The sequence below is a fragment of the Typopeltis vanoorti genome, chromosome 15, assembly GCF_054136105.1.
Source record: "Typopeltis vanoorti isolate ZY-2024b chromosome 15, IOZ_Tvanoo_1.0, whole genome shotgun sequence".
Lineage (NCBI taxonomy): Eukaryota > Metazoa > Arthropoda > Arachnida > Uropygi > Thelyphonidae > Typopeltis > Typopeltis vanoorti.
The window spans coordinates 58,312,830-58,332,826 of NC_143563.1; the positions used below are offsets into that span (position 1 = coordinate 58,312,830).

General features: G+C 38.9%; 1 protein-coding gene across 3 annotated transcripts in view; it reads left to right on the top strand.

Moving 5' to 3' along the window:
- LOC150098786 (uncharacterized) overlaps positions 1-19,997 on the top strand; it is a 114,841-nt gene that overhangs the window by 21,254 nt on the left and 73,590 nt on the right. The window contains exons 1-3 of one of the 3 annotated variants that reach the window (XM_090405907.1): positions 1,336-1,764; positions 1,895-1,918; positions 10,591-10,698. In XM_090405907.1, coding sequence (XP_090262033.1) covers positions 10,602-10,698 — 97 coding nt within the window. In that variant the 5' untranslated portion in view covers positions 1,336-1,764; positions 1,895-1,918; positions 10,591-10,601. Of the gene's footprint in view, positions 1-1,335; positions 1,765-1,894; positions 1,919-10,590; positions 10,699-19,997 lie in introns of those variants that run through there. The other 2 variants (XM_090405905.1, XM_090405906.1) reach the window with 2 other exon arrangements.

Sequence of the window (19,997 nt, forward strand, 5' to 3'; positions counted from 1 at the left end):
ACGGAAACAGTCGTGCTTTTTAAAATAAACAAGGAGAATGCACTCTGTTTTTTGTATTTTACTTTCGGTTTAATCAGCCACATAAAACTATTACACACACGTAATTCCTCTATGTCAATCTTCTTCTTTCACTACGAGTTATTTCCGCTTCCTATGCAGGGTTCGCGTGTTACTTAGATGCGACTTCTTGTTAGTACCACTCCCAACCGACCTGTCGCCTAGCCTGCCGCTCGGGGGGGGGATATATTTTTGACTGTAGCAGAGTATGTTCACGGGGCCGGTTTTCCTGCTTGCGGGATGAAAAACGCCAGATAAACTGGAGGAAAAAACCCTACTGCCCGCGCCCAAGATCGACTAACTTGGTATGGCTGAGGGAGATCCTCAAATTCCTCACGTCTTCGACGGGAATCGAACCTGGGACACTCCTTCCTCAGTCACTTGGTTGCGAAGCGCAAAGTCACTAGGCTAACCGCGCGGACAATTGCTCTCTCTCTCCCTCTCTCTATATTTTTTTTGAAACATTAAATATATGCTGTATATCAGTAACGCACTCGAGATTTAATCTTGGGGGGGGGGTGAGTTGAGTAGATGATTTGAGAATACACACTAGCAGTGGCGCACCCAGGGGGGGGGCAAGGGGCCCTAGCCTCCCCCAAAGAAAAAGGGAAAAAAAACATTAGAAAATTTTCCACAAATCTTTTTCTAATTAAAATTCATTTTTTAAATTTATTGTGTCGTGTCTTCTATTTCTATACCACTTATGAATTAGCGATCATTGCAGATGCTCAGTCATAGGTCGTATGCGATGCGTAGTGTGTATTCTCAAATCGTCTACTCAAACCTCCCCCCCCCCAAGATTAAATCCTGAGTGCGCTACTACACACTATGCATCTGAGATGATCGTTAATTCATAAGTAGTATGGAAATAGAAGATACGACACAACATAAATAAAAAAAAAAGAATTTTAATTAGGAAAAGATTTGTAGAAAATTTTCTAGTTTTTTTCCTTTTTCTTTTTTTTTGGGGGGGGGGGGAGCAGGGCCCTGGTCTCCCCAAATATAGCCATATTTGTATATATATATGTATGCATATATATATACAAATACATCTTGTACATCTATGCAACATGGATTTGTCTCATTGTCTCTTAGTTGCTTTTGACATAATTTAAATCAACCAGCAGCGAAATAATAACTTCCCATTCATAACTTAATTTTACTTTTTCAGTCGGTCAGTTCCAGTGGAGAATCTAAGTTTGCTACGTCTGTCACTCTGCATGAGTTCTTCGATCACAGTCTCTCTTTTTTTTTCCCCCTGCATGGGAAAGGAGGAAACTGCAGCCCCGTGCCGAAGCAACTAAGCTATGAAAACAATGTATTTGGTTCTGCGTATGTTTTTCTGGCCTGTTTAATGTGGGATGAAAAATTCGAGTTTCCGGGTAGAGAAAAAAACATGCCAACCTTTTTACATATTTCTTATATGTAACGAAAATTTCTACCGACTGTTATAAATTCTCTCTGTTATAAATGGATGGATTAAAAAAAGTGTCATCAACAGAAATAGTGACCAGTGCATGTCCTTTAGTTAACTTCTGATGCAAAACGTAACATTTATTGTATTATAATTATAAATAACTCTTTCGTAAACTTTTCCTCGAGAAAAGTAAAAGTCATTTCCTGTTTTACTGCGATGGCCGTGGGTGGAAATCAGGCATAAGGATTTCAACCCATATTTGGATGTTCATAAAAGCCTGCTGTAGACAAGTTTGTATAGAATCTAAGTTACTTCAATAATGTTTGTCTTAAATAATAATAATAATAATAATAATAATAATAACAGATTCTGTAACTTGCTTGAGATTTGATACATCATATAATTTTCCTACTGTTTCAGAGCCAACATGGACTACGCTCAGAGGTAAGTTTAATTTCTCTATCCGTTTTCTAGTTTTCTTTTTTATTGAATTTAAGCATGTTTATGCAGAAAACTTTTTAAGAGAAAATATTTATATTGTAGTTTTTACGAGAACAACAGGCATTACACTCCTTCCACATAATTTCTTAAGGTCGTGATAGTAGTAGTAGTAGTATTTGGGAACTATTCATTCGAATTGCATGGACGATAATGTGAAGAAAATCACATTCACTTACTTGCGATTAATTTGGCGCCGCTTACTTTACCATCTGGCCAAAAATTTTAAATGTCATATATCAAAATAAAGACACGTGCAAAAACGTAACACTAAACTGTTTACATACAGATGTTAAATTAAACTGGGATAACCATCATACTGTGAAAAGCCGTTGCATTTCTTTATGCAAACTGTAGTGTGATAAGCATTCATTTTAGAAATTATGAACTTTACAACCGCGTTAAAAATAACTATTTTAATATCCCGTTCGATCTTCATATTAAGATCGTCATCTGGAGTATATACAAATGCACAAGCTGAGTTACATTACATACAGTGAGTAAAGAAACTATCAACTATCAACTTTACTGACATAAGAGGTGAAGCAAAAGCTTTTCATATTCCCCGCTATCTTAAGAGAAACTGTGAGTGAAGAAAGTTTATGAGCTAATTGCTCGCCCTGAGTTGGCTAGGAGATTAGTCCTCAGTGTTGAAGTTTAGGATGGCTTTAGGTCTTTTATGTTTGAAATAATCCATTGCATCATGATCTGCAGCCAGTTGGATCAGTTTGTTAGGGTGCACAGATGCTTTTGAGAAGCATTTGATTGCTATAGTCTGCATGAAAGTGTAAATATAGGGGACATTTGTGTCCCGATATAGCTGGACAGTTCGGATGAACTGTCCAGCTATACCGCCCAGGATCATTCTGAACATTTATTCTGGATACGTTGTAATTTGAGAATATTAGTATTTGCAGTATGACTCCAGGCCGGTGAAGCGTAGATGAGTATTGGACGAACCATCGTTTGTATATGAGAAGTTTGATTCTGGTACTCAGCTTACTGTTTCTGTTAATTAGCGGATAGAGCTGGGCTATGGTTTTTGATGTGTTTGCACAGAGAGTCTTGATATGGGAGCTGAAAGTCAGTTTTTTTTCTGTCTAATATTACTCCAAGATATTGATCTCAGTTTTCCCAATGGATTTTTGTGTTGAAAAGGAGGATATCTCCTTTAGGAAGTAAAGTTCTTCTAGGGAATAGGACAGCTATGCTCTTCAGGGGATTCACTTGGAGTCGCCATTTGGTGAAATATTGTTCGGTTAGCAGTAGGTTTTCTTGCAGTTTCTTGATGGCTAGGTGCGGCTTTAAAGATCTGGACAGCATTGCTGTATCATCTGCATATAGAGCTTTAATTGAAGATAATGGGTTATGCAGTATATCACACAAGTATAAGGAAAATAGGATTGGTGCTAGTAAGGATCCTTGTGGAACTCCAGCCAAGATGAGGTTTTGTGTTGAAACTACTCTGCACACCCTGACTTGCATACGCCTATCGTAGAGGTATGCCTTTATAAGATGAATGATTCCCATTGGGACATCAGATGATATCAGTTTGTATGGAAAACATAATGCCAAACCTTGTCAAATGCACTGGCTATGTCAAGGAAAACAGCCCCATTGCATTGACGCCAGTTAAAACCCGTCATGATGTGTTCCACTAATGTGTATTCGTTGCGTGGTGCTATGAGATTGTCGGAAGCCAAACTGCTCCTCAGGCAGGATATTTAGTCGGAATACTGAATCTTGGAGTCTGGTAAGAATTACTTCCTCGGCAATTTTGCTGAGATTTGAGATAAGGCTGATTGGTCTGTAATTTTGAGGCAATCTTGGATCTTTTCCAGGTTTGTGGATTGGTATTATGTCTGCCAGTTTCCAGTAGGAAGGGAAATGTTTGTAGTGAAGGATGGAGTTAATTATATTTGTCAGATGGACAACAGCTCTACGTAGTAGAAGCTTTATTACTTTGTTAGAGATACCATCGGGTCCAGGAGCCTTTTTGTTCTTAAACTCTTAATAATATCATATATTTCAGCAGGTGAGGTGGGTGCAATTTGAGTGGAATATGTGACAGCAGAATTGAGTGAATATCTAACGTTACAGTGGATCTTGTATATATATGGTTAAAATCGAGGTGATCGTATGCAGGTTTACATTGTTTTTCAAGATGATTTGCTATTGCTTCAGCTTTATCAGCATCAGTGTGGATGAGACCTGAAACTGTTTGGAGGGGGGGGAAGAGGTTTATTTGTTTTTAATCTTTCGGATGATTCCATATGGAGTGGTTATCAGTAGAGATGGAGGTCAGTTTTTCTTCCCAGAGTTGAGTTCTATGGGCTGCGAGGGCATCTCTCACTGCAGAGTTGATCCTGTTCAAGATCCGTTTGTCTTGCAGCGCCCTGGTGTTGTGGTATCTTTTTCTTGCCTTGTTTTTTTCTCTAATCAGATTCATAATATCTTCGGCAAGTGGTTGGATTTGCGGGTAGTTGCAGGGGTAGTAACTGCTGCACAGGCTGCTTTAATCTGTTCTGTTAGATTTTTAATGCTGTTTTAATTTCCTCTTTTGATTTTATGATGGGAACAGGACCAATATATTTTGGAAGTACCTTGGAGAGCCTTTCCAAAGGAATGAACGAGTGAGGGGGGGGATAATTTTTCAAGGTTCCCAATTTTAACCGTATGGGGTTGTGGTCTGATGATAGATCATTAATCGTCATTAAATTGTATTGGAATCTGATGTGCTGCAGTACGGCTATGTCCAATAGATCAGCCCGACCATAAGTATTGTGATGGGTGGGGTCAGCAGGACCTATCACAAAAAGGTTGTTGAAACCAGCATAGTTTCGTAGTATCTGCCCATTTTTTGTTGGTGGAACAGCTCTTCCAGGTTGAATGCTTGGCATTTAAATCACCTGCCACAATGATAGGCTCTCCGATATCGAATAAGTCGTTCAAATCCGAGAGCAGTAATATTTTTGTGGAGGATGATATGCTGCAACGATTTTTAATTTGCCGGCAGAACTCGTGAGAATCTCAATGCCGGTGACCTCGAGGTTGGTGGTAGGAGGGATGTTTATGGAGTGATGAGAGATGAAATTTTTAATGAAAATGGCCGTGCCTCCTCATCTGTGGGATAGTCTATCGGCTCTATACAGATGGTATCCACAAATTCTGGGGTTGTCTGAAGGTCTTTGGTGCGTCTCGTTTAGTAAAAGGACATATGGCTGATGTTTTTGGTTGAAATTTTGAAGTTCTAAAATCTTACTCCTCAGGCCGTTCGCATTCCATGCAATGACCTCTAGAGATTCTGGTTTTAATTTGTTACTGTTCATTAGTGAGTGCTGAGATGATGGTTTGTATATCCTTTAGGAAGCTTTTGGTAGAAGAAGGCGAGGGGTTAGATATACTAAAGTCCAGCAGCATATTTGATAGTGAGGCAGTGATGATAGCTGCCAAATTGGGTAGTGAAACTAGTTGAATCTTTTCCTGGGTTAACTTTTTGACACGAACTATCTGCATATGTCTTTGTCTGATTTTGTTGGGATGATCTTTTAGAGATATCTGGTTGCAGAGGATAAGTTTCTGAGCGTTTTTTGGATGACCGAAGGGGACAGTGGAGTGGTCTCCTGGATAGGTCTGCTATGGGGAGGGGAGAGTCTGCCTGCTTCCGTCTGCTTGTTTTTCAGGTTTTGGATGCAACCTCTATAGTTGGCAGTATGAGGACCGCAGCAGTTGGTGCATTTTGCCGGAGCAGTTTTTGGTTTTGTACATGTGTTGGTAGGGTGGCTTTTTGCACACTTCAAGCATTTGAACTCTACTTATGAAGTCTCTGCGCATGACTGAATCTTTGGCATTGTCCAGTAGAAGCCTTCTTTCTCAAAGGCTCAGGGGTGATTCTAAGACCACATACTAATTTGAGGTCATAGATGTTTTTGAAGATTTGATGTATATCTATTAAAACTAGAGGCATGGGTGTTTTGTCTGCCCTAGTCATCCTGCTGGCCTTGATAGGTGGTAGGTCCTGGAGGCAGAGATCAGCCTCTATTTCGTCAGAGGTTATATCCTCTGAGAGACCCCTTAGAACCACCTTCATTCGTATTTTTGGCCGAGATATACTGTATCTGAAGGTTTGACATGATAGATCTCAGTTGTATTCATTTCCTTTTTTCACGTGGAACAATCGGAGGTACCCTCTCTCTTTGGGGGAGACAGTGTGATCAAGGCTGGGGATGTCCATTTCCATACCTAAATCCATGAGAGGTTCAGTGTCAGAGGTTTTACGTTTCTTATGAACCCGAGTTTCATCGAGGTCTGTAGTAGGGGAAATCACCAAATCGAGTTTCTCCTCGGTCTGGGAACTATCTTCACACTCTTCAATTTCATTTGGCAAGGAGTAGAAATTAAGAGTGCCTGGCCAATCATTTTCAGCTTTTTTTAGTATCTTTTTGAGAATGCTCATTAAACGTCCTTTAGTGCTGAGTGAGTTAATATAAGCATCATCAGTGGCGCACTCAGGATTTAATCTTGGAGGGGGCCGCGAGCGCTCAGAATTTAACTTTTGGGGGGGGGCCGAGTTGAGTAGACGTTTTGCGATTACACACTACACATCGCATACGACCTATAACTGCGCATCTGCAGTGATCGCTAATTCATAAGTAGCACACAACATAAATAAAAAAAAAAAAAGAATTTTAATTAGGAAAAGATTTTTGGAAATTTTTCTAGTGTTTTTTCCTTTTCTTTGGGGGGTGCCCGTGCCCCCTTGTCCCCCCCCCTCTGGGTGCACCACTGAGCATCATCGTCCTCTTCCTCACACATTGCGAGATATTTAGAACGATAAATCAGCAATGGTGGTTAGGCCTAGCGAATTGACCTATATTATTATTATTATTAGACACCTCTAGGGAGTCCAAAGACTCATCGAGGGAGAGTGTGCCAACAGCATCAAACGATTGGTTCCCTTCCAACTACTCACCGCGCTCAAACCTACTTAACTGAGTCATTACCAATCGACCAACCTTTGCCGGCAAATGGAGAAACACTTACCTGTGAGTGATTATGGTAACCACAGGCACTTCCACAGCATGTACAGACTTGTCTGGAAATTCTTACCAAAAATCAGATGTTCACAGACATTATTCGTGCTATTATCACTATTTTATGGATAAGCATAAGCATCGCGTACAGGTATAATCAAAACTTCGTGAGTAAAGAAACAATGAATTTGATCACAGGTTAATCAACTGGCATGACCTCTAGTGAAAAAAAAATTAATTATTTAGAAATTACATCAAGCTAAATTCTATTTATGATATTTTATGATAAATTTATATATATAATAAATTTATATATATAATAAATTTATTATAAATTTATGATAATAATAATTTTTTTTTCACTAGAGGTCATGCCAGTAGATTAGCCTGTGATCCAGTGGCGCACCCAGAGGGGGACCAAGGGGCCCGAACACCCCCAAAGAAAAGGAAAAAACACTAGAAAAATTTCCAAAAATCTTTTCCTAATTAAAATTCATTTTTTTTATTTATGTTGTGTGCTACTTATGAATTAGCGATCATGGCAGATGCTCAGTTATAGGTCGTATGCGATGTGTAGTGTGTATTCGCAAAACGTCTACTCAACTCGCCCCTCCCCAAAGGTTAAATCCTGAGTGCTCGGCCCCTCCAAGATTAAATCCTGAGTGCGCCACTGCTGTGATCAAATTGATTGTTTCTTTACTCACTGTATGTAATGTAACTCAGCTTGTGCTTGTGTATTTGTATATACTCCAGATGATGATCTTAATATGAAGATCGAAACATCGGGATATTAAGAATTATTGCGGTTGTAAAGTCCATAATTTCTAAAATGAATAGTAATTATAAAGCATTTAAGGTCAAGATTCTCTGTGATTTCAGGATCTTGGCCTTATAGATTTATAATAAACGTCAATAAAATTCCCTTCTCTATTTTATTACTAAGGATCACCCTATAAAATGGAATATTTCCTCATAAGATAAGCCACTTATACTAGATATCAGTATGGTCACAATTCTCCGAATTTTCTTAGATAATTTGTTTTTTTATTTATTTATCACTAAAAGTTTTGACAATTTACCAGAGAGCTTATGATAATATTATTGAGATTTTTTGTTTTCTGGGTTTCTGCATGAGAACCAGCAGTTCGAAATAAGATCAGGCCAGTTTAACCTAATTAAAGAACTAACAAAAGATGAACACATGCACTCATGTCCAGAGTTTGTGTCTAAAGTAATGCATACTAAGCCAACTCTAATGCCAAAGGTTATATTCTCATAAGCTCTGTAGTAAATTTTTGAAACTTTTATTAAGTTTTGTTTTATGCTTGGCTATAAAATATGATTGGATCCATAATGTCCTCCATTATGGATCCAACCTATAATTTTAACTGATATCTAGGAGGAGAGTATGGCAGACAGCTACCACCATTTTATGGTCCCTATCCCTAGTAATGCAACATACTATCCTCTGAAATAGTGCAAATTCTATAGTCAATTTTCTTAAGTTGCAGGGCTAAAAACCTGAGTTTCAGGGAAAAAACCCTCCTTCTCTGCTAGAGATTGACTCACTCAGGAAACTGCCAAAGAAAAGCTTAATCAAAATTTCTGTAGTCCATGACTGGAATTGAGCTTAGTCTTTCTTCAAGCACCTAGCACTACGGATGTATACCATTTCCACAGTACTTCTTCTTCTTCCTAGTGTTATGTCCTGTTTGGTGCATGGTCTGCTGTTTTGCATTTGGCCCTCCATTTCATTTGGTTTGCAGCATGAGTAGGGCAGATACCCATGGCCTGCATTAGGCTGTCCATCCATTGCTTATTTGGGTGTCCTTTAGGTCATGAGCCATCAGAACTAAGAACTAAGGTCTGCACTTATAATTAGTTCTGATGCAACAGATTCCTTGTCAGCCCTGGCCACATGTCCATACCATTGTAGGACTGTTTCCCTCATCTTCTCTGGGATTATGCAACACCAAGAGTTTTCTGGATATCATCATTTGTAGTTTGGTCTAGTCGTTCCCAGTGTTTATCAGCACATGTGCATCTCCATAACATGTAGTGCCTGTTTATGCTGTTTTGTTAAGGCCAGCACTCTTCTCCATAAAGTGCAACTGGTTGGACTGTGTGATAAATCTTGGATTTGAGACACTGGGGTAATTTCGTGTCACGCAGAACTCCAGTGACCTGGTGGTATTTCAGCCAGGCAGCATTAATGTGTGTTCTTGCATCTGGAAGGAAACTACCATCAGAAAGCACACGGGATCCAAGGTACTGAAATTCAGAGATCATGGTAAATTCATTACCATTGACTAGAATTATACCATTTGTTTGCATGCCACATTCTAAATATTCAGTTTTTGTAGGTTAAGTTGCAAATCGAAGTTGTCAAGTTGCATTTTCCATTGGTTGACCAGTAATTCAAGTTCCGCTCTTGTGAGCCAGCAGAACATTGTTGGCATACAGTAGGGTCCATGGGTGAGGTTGTTGCAGGTCTGCAGTCACTTTGATGGGTGAGGTTGTTGGACTGTGTCCATTCACAGGATAAACAGAAGTGATGATAGGGCAGATCCATAATGGATGCCTACCTGAATGTTTAATGGTTTGGTAACACCAGCAGCACATCAGATGGAGCTAGTGGTGTTAGTGTAGAGGAACTGCAACTAGTGTGTATCGGTTTCAGGGATGCCATGGGTGCATAGAGAGTACCATTTCCACACTACTATACATGCCAAAATCCCAATATATGATGTTGAAAATATTTCTTGTACACAGTAGCGCATTCAGGGTTTAATCTCGGGGGTTCCCGAGTTGAGTAGACGATTTGAGAATACACACTACGCATCGCATGCGACCTATGACTGAGCATCTGCATTGATCGCTAATTCATAAGTAGTATAGAAATAGAAGACACGACACAACATAAATTTAAAAAACAAAGAATTTTAATTGTAAAGTGTGATTGTAAAGGTATGTAATTTTAAATAGAATGGGAGAGAAAAGATTAGCAAAACAAGTGTTCTCTGCCAGGTTGGCAGGAAAACGACCCAGAGGAAGACCAAGATATAGGTGGATTGATACGGTACAAAGTGCCTTAGACGATAGAAATATAAGATCTGATAATGTTGGAGTCTTGACAAGTAACAGACTGATTTGGAGGAAAATTGTAGATAGGAAGTTAGTAATGATGTAATTTTCTCATGTAGTACTATCATATCCTGTACACCCCTTGAGGGTACATGGCAGGAATTTGATGATGATGATGATGATGATGAGAATTTTAATTAGGAAAAGGTTTTGGGAAAATTTTCTAGTGTTTTTTTCCCTTTTTCTTTGGGGAGGGCCCTTACCCCCCCCTCTGGGTGCACCACTGCTTGTACATAAGTACTGTGTAAAAATACTACATAAGACCCTTTGATAAATATGATTTATCCTTAACAAATCCACATGTTATTTACTTTAGTTTTCTTGATATCTCTTTAAGCTGTCTATAGTTCTGTAAACCATATTATGTTTACAGGGCTGAACTACCCCCATTTCACTTTTCTGTCATGAAAATTTTTATACTTATTTCTTGTCTAATTATAGTGACTTGGTCTATGAATTTACTCAGCTCAAGAGCCTATGCAAAAATGCCAAGGACAGAAAGAGAGGCTTTTAAAAAAGGTTTTATGGAGCTATCAGGTGATTGTAAAGGTATGTAATTATTTCAATTATTTACTAAACAGTAATCTTATTATATCTTGCTTAATGCTTTATGCCTAATTATTATTAACATCTGACCTCCATGGAGCCAGAGACTCATCATGAGGGATATACACTATCACGCACACAATGCTCATTCAACTGTGCCTTAAACTGATTCAATGTGTCTACATTCACAACACACTCGGGCAATGCATTCCACTTGCCAACTACTCTCCATGCAAAGAATCTTCTCCTCACTCCTCTGCTCTCCTCCCCCACCCCTTATACAATTTCCAGCAATGGCCTCTTGTTCTACACTCCTCTCCCATTTTATGAAAAACTCCTTTATGTCAAACTGATGACAGCCCCTGATTAGCTTATATGTCTCAATCATATCCCCCCCCCTTTCTCCTCCTATTCATGAGGCTTTGCAATTTACATTCTCTCTCAATCTGTCCTTGTACTCCACATTTCAAAGACCACTGACCACTTTTGTAAATCTTCTCTGGACCTTTTCTAGTTTAAGTAGTTCTATGAAAGAACCAAACACATTTTTAAAAATCAAACTGAAGGGATAGCAAAGATTTAAAATAAGATAATTATTAATTTCATCTACTGATTTATTCATGTTCAAAGTTTATTTTCCACTTGGTTAGAGTATAATAAATTTAGTTTAATCCTTTATCCAAGTGTGAGCAAACAAAGTTTGCGCCTGAAAGTATCTTCAGGACTGGGTTAAGGTGATACAACACCAGGGCAACTCGTTGCAAAGGTTGCAACGAGTTGCCCTGGTGTTGTATCACCTTAACCCAGTCCTGAAGATACTTTCAGGCGCAAACTTTGTTTGCTCACACTTGGATAAAGGATTAAACTAAATTTATTATACTCTAACCAAGTGGAAAATAAACTTTCAACATCTTTCTCTAAATCCAGAGTAATTTATTAAAAAAGGGTGGCACACCAATTGGCAATTCCTATAGGTGGAGATGACCTGCTAATGCTTCTGCCTGATATCTCGACTTGGGCCTGGCTCCCACTGAAGAGACCTCAATAAAGGTTGAAACCGGTCTGGGTAGTGGCCCCTCCCTTAATGCATAACATTAGACATATCCGCAAGGAGATGTGTTTTGCATTATAGGAGATACTAAGATAGGAGTGTTGGTAGCTTGCTCCACCTTTGCAACGAGTTGCCCTGGTGTTGTATCACCTTAACCCAGTCCTGAAGATACTTTCAGGCGCAAACTTTGTTTGCTCACACTTGGATAAAGGATTAAACTAAATTTATTATTATGATTTATTCATGTTTCATTTTCATTTATTTTCCTATTTACTCATTTAGTGGAGAAAACACACATCCAGGGATAATAATTAACTAACTATATTTAGTTATTAAATTATTAGACCAACATTTCATAGACCAAAAGCCTCTGTGGAATGGTAATGAGATTTTCTTCTATTGGATGCTGTGATCTATATTGATAGTGTGGGCTACCATCAGAATGGCTGCAGTGTAGATGATGGACATAATGTTCATTCATTTGGATGTTAGCTGTTCTATGAAATAGTGATGAAACCTTGCTTGTCTCACTGAAATTTTCAAGATGATTGCCTCCCAGATTTTGGTTAAGGTGAGGCAGTCATATTTATTCAAATTAATTTAGAAAATGTTGTAGTACTATAGGAGATTATTATTATTATTATTGTTATTTGACATCTCCAGGGAGTCCAAGACTCATCGAGGGAGGGCACCTACTCTACAACTCTGTCTCCACCACTCAACCTCATCATCTACACCAGGGATTCTCAACCTATGGTATGCATACCACTGGTGGTATGTGAGCCACTGCCTTACTGGTACACCTAATATCTTGAATTAAATAGTGGTATGCCACTGGAAAAGGTTGAGAACCCTTGATCTACACCAATGCCAGCTACTGTCCACCACCACTATTTCCACAGACAATTCACAAATCACAGATTCCAGGAATAATCTTTAAGATTTGTATTTGCTTCAGTATAATATGGAGATTTACTTCTATTGGATGCCGTGATCTATGTTGATAGTGTGGGCTGCTGTCACAGAATGGCTGCATATGTTCATTCATTTGGATGTTAGCTGTTCTTCCAGTTTGTCTGAAGTATGTCAGTTTGCAAGAGCTGGGTATACTGTAAGTAACAGGTTGATGTAGATGATGGAAAGGCTCTTTTTGTGAGCCAATGATAAGAACAGCTAATTTTGATATGGTTTAACAACCAAAATGGCCACACAGATAAAAAATTTTTAAAAATGTATGTTTTGTTTCCATATTATTTTTATAATATCCAAAAGTTATATTGAATTCAATGGACACTTCACGTCTGTATAAAAGGATATATATACACATCAATGCTGCTAAGGTGGTTAAAGGAAGTTGGAATGTTCTATATTTTAAGAAAACAACTTTTTTTTTAAGCCTGTGTAGCTCAGTGGATGTGGCGTTTGCACACCACCGCGCTAGGCCGCACGAAGGAAGTCTTGGTTTCGAGTCTAGTCGGCGACTAGAGGAAATTTTTCTAAGCCTTTTTTCGACCGGTTCCCGAGTTAGTCGATCTCTGGCACGGGCAAGCAGGTTTTTCCTCCCGGAAACTCGGGTTTTTCGTCCTGTAAACTCAAGAAAATCGACCGTAGAACCCACATTATTTCAGACATTAAATATATTGTGTTAGGGTTAGAGACCACGAGATGGCGGCACATTTGAGCCGTCTCTCTTCACTGCGTACCGCTAAATTAGTGATAGCCTTGGGCCATCTGTCTCTGATTGGGTACCAGTGGAGATTGAACTGCCCACTCAGTCTCCAAAAGTTAGATAGGGCTAAATGGCCTCGCCTACTCCCGTATATACGGGAATAAAAAGGCGTTAGCTGATTTTTTTTTTTTTTTAACTTTTTTTTTTCTGAAGCATTCCTGATGTAATGGATAACAAAAGGATGAAAAACCCTAGTTTCCAGTAAAAAAAAACCCTGCTAATTACCAAAGACCCTCCCTTACATGTTTCAGCACGACAATGTTCCTTGCCATACTGTGCTGCATGCTAGAGACCATTGTCTCTAGCATGCAGCACAGTATGGCATGGAACACTTCAACACTATTCCACAAAACAATGTTGAAGTGTTAGACTGGTCAGCCCAGTTTTCAGATTTCAACTCCAATTGAACATCTTTGGGACTAATTAGAATGCCGAATTTGCTCCAGAACACAACAGCCATCATCAGCATCAGCAATGGAGGTAACTCTTTGTGAGGAATGGAAGAATATTCCTGTTGCAATGGTCAAAAGGGAGTCCCACTCAGTACTAGAAATGTAATTAAAACACATTCATTTTCTTTTTTTTACCACAACTTGGTGTCCAAATACTTTTTCCAACTTAGTGTATCTTTGATAAACTTTATTATCTATTTTTATTTTTCATTTCACTATTATATTCAAAATATCTTGTAATTTTATACTATTGAATGCTTTATGTAGATCTATAAAACACATAATGACTACGGTTGCAAATTACCGACCGATCAGCATATCAGGAGTCATTGTCAAGGTCTTAGAGAAAGTAGTCAAGGGAAAAATACAGGAATGGATTGATGAAAATGAGATACTGTACAGGGGACAGCATGGCTTTGTGAAGGGTAGCTTGTGCCTCAGTAACTTGCTCAAGTTTTATAACAAGGTGACGGCTGAACTGGATAAGGGTAATGGGTTTACAGTGATACTGCTGTACTGGGCAAAGGCGTTTGACAGGATACCACATGGAATTCTAATCTGTAAACTACAACATATGGGAATGGATATAGGGTTGGTGAGATGGATAGGTGGGTGGTTGATGGAGAGATATCAAAGAGTAGTTTATTCAGTAGTAGAGTCCAAAAGATGGTCTGTGACTAGTGGTGTACCGCAGGGTTCTGTTCTTGGACCACTGCTGTTTAATCTGTTCATTAACGATATAGGGAAGGATCTAAGTGGAACAGTTTATTTGTTCACTGATGATGCAAAGTTGGGTAGGGCGATAGTGAATGCAGAAGATGTCAAAATCTTGCAGGATGACTTGGACAGATTGGAGTTCTGGGCTAAGGAGAATGGATGTCAATTTAATGTGACAAAATGTAAGGTTATGCATTTTGGAGTGAAAAGATTAGCAGCAGCATACCACATTGGTGGAACTGTACTCCAGGAGATTGATGAGGCTAGGGACTTGGGAGTGTTGATGGATAGGGAGATAAAGTTTAGGGGGCACATTGCAAAAGTAGCTAAATCAGCTCATCAACTCACTTGGTTGTTGAAAAATAGCTTGACGAGCAGAGACAAGCAAGTTATTGTACCTCTGTACCGAGCCTTGATAAGTACTCATCTCGACTACTGTGCCCAGATTTGGTCACCTAGGTTCCTTCTTGATGGGGAGGAGGTGGAGAGGATCCAGAGGCGAGTGACTAAGATGATAGCAGGTCTATGGAATGAACCATATGAGAACAGGTTGAAGATTTGTGGATTGCAGAAACTAGTTGATAGGCGGAAAAGGAGAGATATGATTGAGACATTCAAATTGCTAAAGGGATTATATAGGATTAATTCAGAGGATATTTTTGAGATCAGGACTGGTGGTGGGAGAACTAGGGGAAACCTATGGAAGCTGGGCAAGAGTGCAGTTAGCAGGGGTGTTAGAGCTGGGTTCTTTACTTTTAGAGTGGTAAATGAGTGGAATAAGCTGCCAGAGTCTGTTGTGGGTGCTATGACGGTGAGCGAGTTCAAGGCAAGGTATGATAGATACTGTGAGAATGTCGTATAGTTGTGTGATAGATCTTGGATTTGAGACACTGGGATAGTTTCTTGTCATGCAGGACTCCAGTGACCTGGTGGTATTTCAGCCACTGACTGGCTGAAATACCACTCCAATTCAGGACTGTACAATTTTGGTTATGAGGATCGGCTGAAGGAATGTGGGACTGCAGAGTTTGGTGGATAGAAGAAGGAGGTGATATGATTGAGACTTTTAAACTGATGAGAGGTGGTTACAGGGTTGACACTGGGGAGTTCTTTCGCTTAGTTGAACAGAGGGAGGCCCTAAACATGTCCAGGGCCTCCCTCGATGAGTCTAAGGAGTCCCTGGAGTCGCCCAAAGTAATAATAATAATAATAATGATGATGATGGGGGTGTCAGTTTAATGCGGCAAAATGTAAGGTCTTGACGTTTGGGAAACATCGATGGGATGCTGCATACTCTATGGGAGGAGTTATGCTGGAGGAAGTAGGGGAGACAAGAGATCTGGGGTTGATGATTGATAGAAACCTGAAATTTAGGGGATATATTGCAAAGGTGGTGAAGGTAACACAGAGGATTGCTGCAATTATGAGGACACTGACCTGCAGAGATAAAAGGGTTATCATTCCGTTGTATAAGTCTCTGATCAGACCACACTTAGACTGTTCTCAGATTTGGTCCCCAGGATTTGAAGGGGATAAATTAACTGTGGAAAGGGTACAAAGATGGTTTCAGGACTGTACAATTTTGGTTATGAGGATCGTCTGATGGAATGTGGACTGCAGAGTTTGGTGGATAGAAGAAGGAGGTGATATGATTGAGACTTTTAAACTGATGAGAGGTGGTTACAGGGTTGACACTGGGGAGTTCTTTCGCTTGGTTGAACAGCAGGAAGAAGTGATGACAACAGGCCATCCCTGGAAGTTACGAATGGAAACTGTGAGCAAGAGGGTGAGGAGTGGTTTCTTTGCATGGAGGGTGGTTGAATCGTGGAATGCATTGCCTGATGGAGTGGTGAGAGCCTGAATGGTCAATGAGTTTAAGGAGTCTTATGACAGACTTTGTGTTTCTTAGGGGGACCTCCCCTCGATGAGTCTTGACAGACTTTATGTTCTTAGGAAGGACTGCCCACGATGAGTCTTTTGACTCCATGGAGGCCTGAATAATAATAATAATAATAATAATAATAAAAACCAGAGTGTTATATTCAGTTGATTTTTGTGTAGTAGTTTCACTGCAAATATTCTGTCTGTGCAGGATTTTCCAGATCTAAAACCCATTTTTTATTATTTTTTATTTATAATTTTTTTGCTCATAATTTAATATTATAAATTCATTTATAATTTCTTGGGTAGCTTTTGTAGGCATTTTGAATATTTACATAGTTTGGTGTTTTATCTCTTTTTTTTTTTAGAAAAAAAAATCTGATACTGTGACATTTTTCCTCCATTAATCTGATATTTGTTTTATAGAAAACACTTTTTTTAATAGTTTACTTAAATGAATTTCTATTTCTCTTCTTCCATATTTTAATAACTCATTCTGTATTTTGTCTATTCTGGCTGTTTTTCTGTTTCTAATTCTATTAATCACCAGTTCAATATTAAATTTGCATTTCCACTGAAAACTGTGCCGAAAGATTTTATTTTGCTATAGGTTATCCATTAAGAGAGCAATTGTTTTTCATATTCCTGTGTATTTTAGTACTTAACGTATCTTTTATTGCTAATTATCATACCAAATTACGATTGCTAAATTAATTAAGTCCAGGTGACTTGTACTGGAGTTATTTAGGAGTATAATAATCATCTATATAAATAAATAGTTGAAATGAATAGCTCCGGTTTTGATGTCAGGTTTAATACTATTTTGCTTCAAGATTAACAGTGGTGGTAGAATGTACTTTTGTCTAACATAATTTTACATCTGCACCTGTACCTCCTTCAATTCTAACGGTTGTATTACTTCAGAATAGGCTGTAAAGTGTTCTTTTTAATACTTCATTTACACTATATAACAGCAACATTTTAAAAAGCTTTTCCCTTGAACTTGTCGTTTGCTTTTTCCAGATGTACAAAACTTGCATATAGATCTTTATTATTATTATTATTCAGGCTCCCCATGCAGTCAAAAGACTCATCATAGGAGGTCCTTCCTAGGAAACACAAAGTCTATCATACAACTCCTTGAACTCATTGACCGTTCTTGCTCTCACTCTATCAGGCAATGCATTCCACAGTTTAACTAGCCTCCATGCAAAGAAACCACTCCTCACCCTCTTGCTCACAGTTTCCTTTCGTAACTTCCAGGGATGGCCCTCTTGTCACAGTAGCATAGCTGGGGAGGGGGGGTGGTCTGTCCCGGGAAGCACTTTGAACCTTACCCTATACGTCGTTTTGATTTTTTGTAGTATTTTTAGTGCGTATTGAGAGGGGTGGCAAAAGCTCTAGCAACGCCACTGCCTTGTCATCACTCCTTCCCGCTGTTCCATCAAGCGAAAAAACTCCAGAATGTCAACCCTATAACTATCTCTCAACAGTTTAAAATTCTCAATCATATCACCTCTCCTTCTTCTATCTACCAAACTCTATGGTCCACATTACCTCAGCTGATCCTCATAACCAACATTGTATAGTCCTGAAACCATCTTTGTTATCCTCCTCTGTAATCTTTCCACAGTTAATCTAGCCCTCCAAATCCTGGGGACCAAATTTGAGAAGAACAATAGTCTAAGTGTGGTCTGATCAGGATCTTATACAATGGAACGATAACTCTTTTATCTCTGTAGGCCAGCATCCTTCTCAGTATTGCAGCAATCCTGTGGGTTACCTTCGCCACCTTTGCAATATGTTCCCTGAATTTCAGGTTTCTATCAATCATCATCCCCAGATCCCTTGTCTCCCCTACTTCCTCCAGTACAGCTCCTCCAATCGAGTATGCAGCCTCCCATCAATGTATCCCAAGCTTCAAGACTTTATATTTTGCTGCATTAAACCGACATCCCCATTCATTTGCCCATCTGTCTAGTTTATTCAAATCCCCTTGCAGGGCTGCCACTTCTTTATTATATTTCCACAATTTCTCAAAATTGTCTTATTTAACAAATGTATTTGTAATAATGTAAAAATGTGATCCTGACAGTCCCATATTTGGTCTAAATCTAACTTATTCTTCTTCATTTTATTCACAAGTTTTTTAAGTCTAATCTCAAGTATGCTTTTGTATAAATCTTGCTTACTGAAAGTAAATTCCTCTAATTTTCACATTTACTCTCACATCATCCTTTTTATAAACAACTATTATGATAGCTCTACTCCAATCATCTGAAATTCAACCTTATGACTAGGCCTTCTGAATTATGTGGAGTAACACTGGTAAAACTTTTATCCCCATATCTGAGGATCCCCTCCTCAGATATGGAATATTCCTTATGACATTAAGCTGAAGATTGGTGGGTTACAGAAATTGGTTGATAGGCATAAAAGGGTAGTTGTGATAGAGACATACTCCATCCCCTTTTTAACTAACACTGTCAGTGGTAACAGTAATGGTGACTTGCATTGTTATTGGTGATGTCAACTGACAGTGTTACAAAAGAAATTTATTGATAAGCAGAAAAGGGATGATATGTTAGAGGCATACAAATTACTATGATTGTTATCATCAGTCCACGGAAAATACTTTGCAACACAATTGACAGTTCCACTCACTTTATGACTCATACAATAGACTCAAGTCCTCCTGTAAGTCAAACATTTGTTTGACTCCTCATCCAGTATCATCAATATATATACAAGTTAAATAACAATGGCCACAAAATAGATTCCTGTGGCACACTAGTAGTAACCTTCCACTTTCAGGATACCACAACCCCATACAGCATGTGGTGATACCTATCTAAGCCTGCCACCTATCCAACTCACTAATCCAGTATCCCATCTAACTTGTTACAAATTAGTTACAAACTTGTGTGATAATTTGTCAAAAGCTTTTGCAAAATCAAGTATGCCACTGTATATGCATCTTCTTGTCCAGTTGCATTCATCACTTTGTTACAGTACATAATAAACCCATGATGACAATCACAAAGAATGCTGCTGTGATCATCTCCCTTCTGTATCATAACTCTCACAAGCCTCTACACTTCCAGATACACAGATTAGCCTGTTATTTGTAGCCTCGATTTTATCATCATCCTTGTGAAGTGGAATAATTTTATCTTCCTTTCATTCGTTTGGGATTTGTGCTGTTGCAGGACTCTGGCTGAACAGGTATGCTGAGGCTAGCTCCCTACATTTCCTCAAGACATACAGTGATGTGTCATCCAGCTTACTGACATCAAGCTTATTTAACTCCTGATATACCTCTTGCTCACTTACCAGTAAGCCATCTCCCTCCCCCCCCTCCCCCCCACACACGCTTGAGCTTTTGAGGATTTCACTCTAATGAGGATCAAATACACTAATAAGCTGCATACTGAATACCACAACTATGTTCTCTGGAAAAGTTACCAAAAAA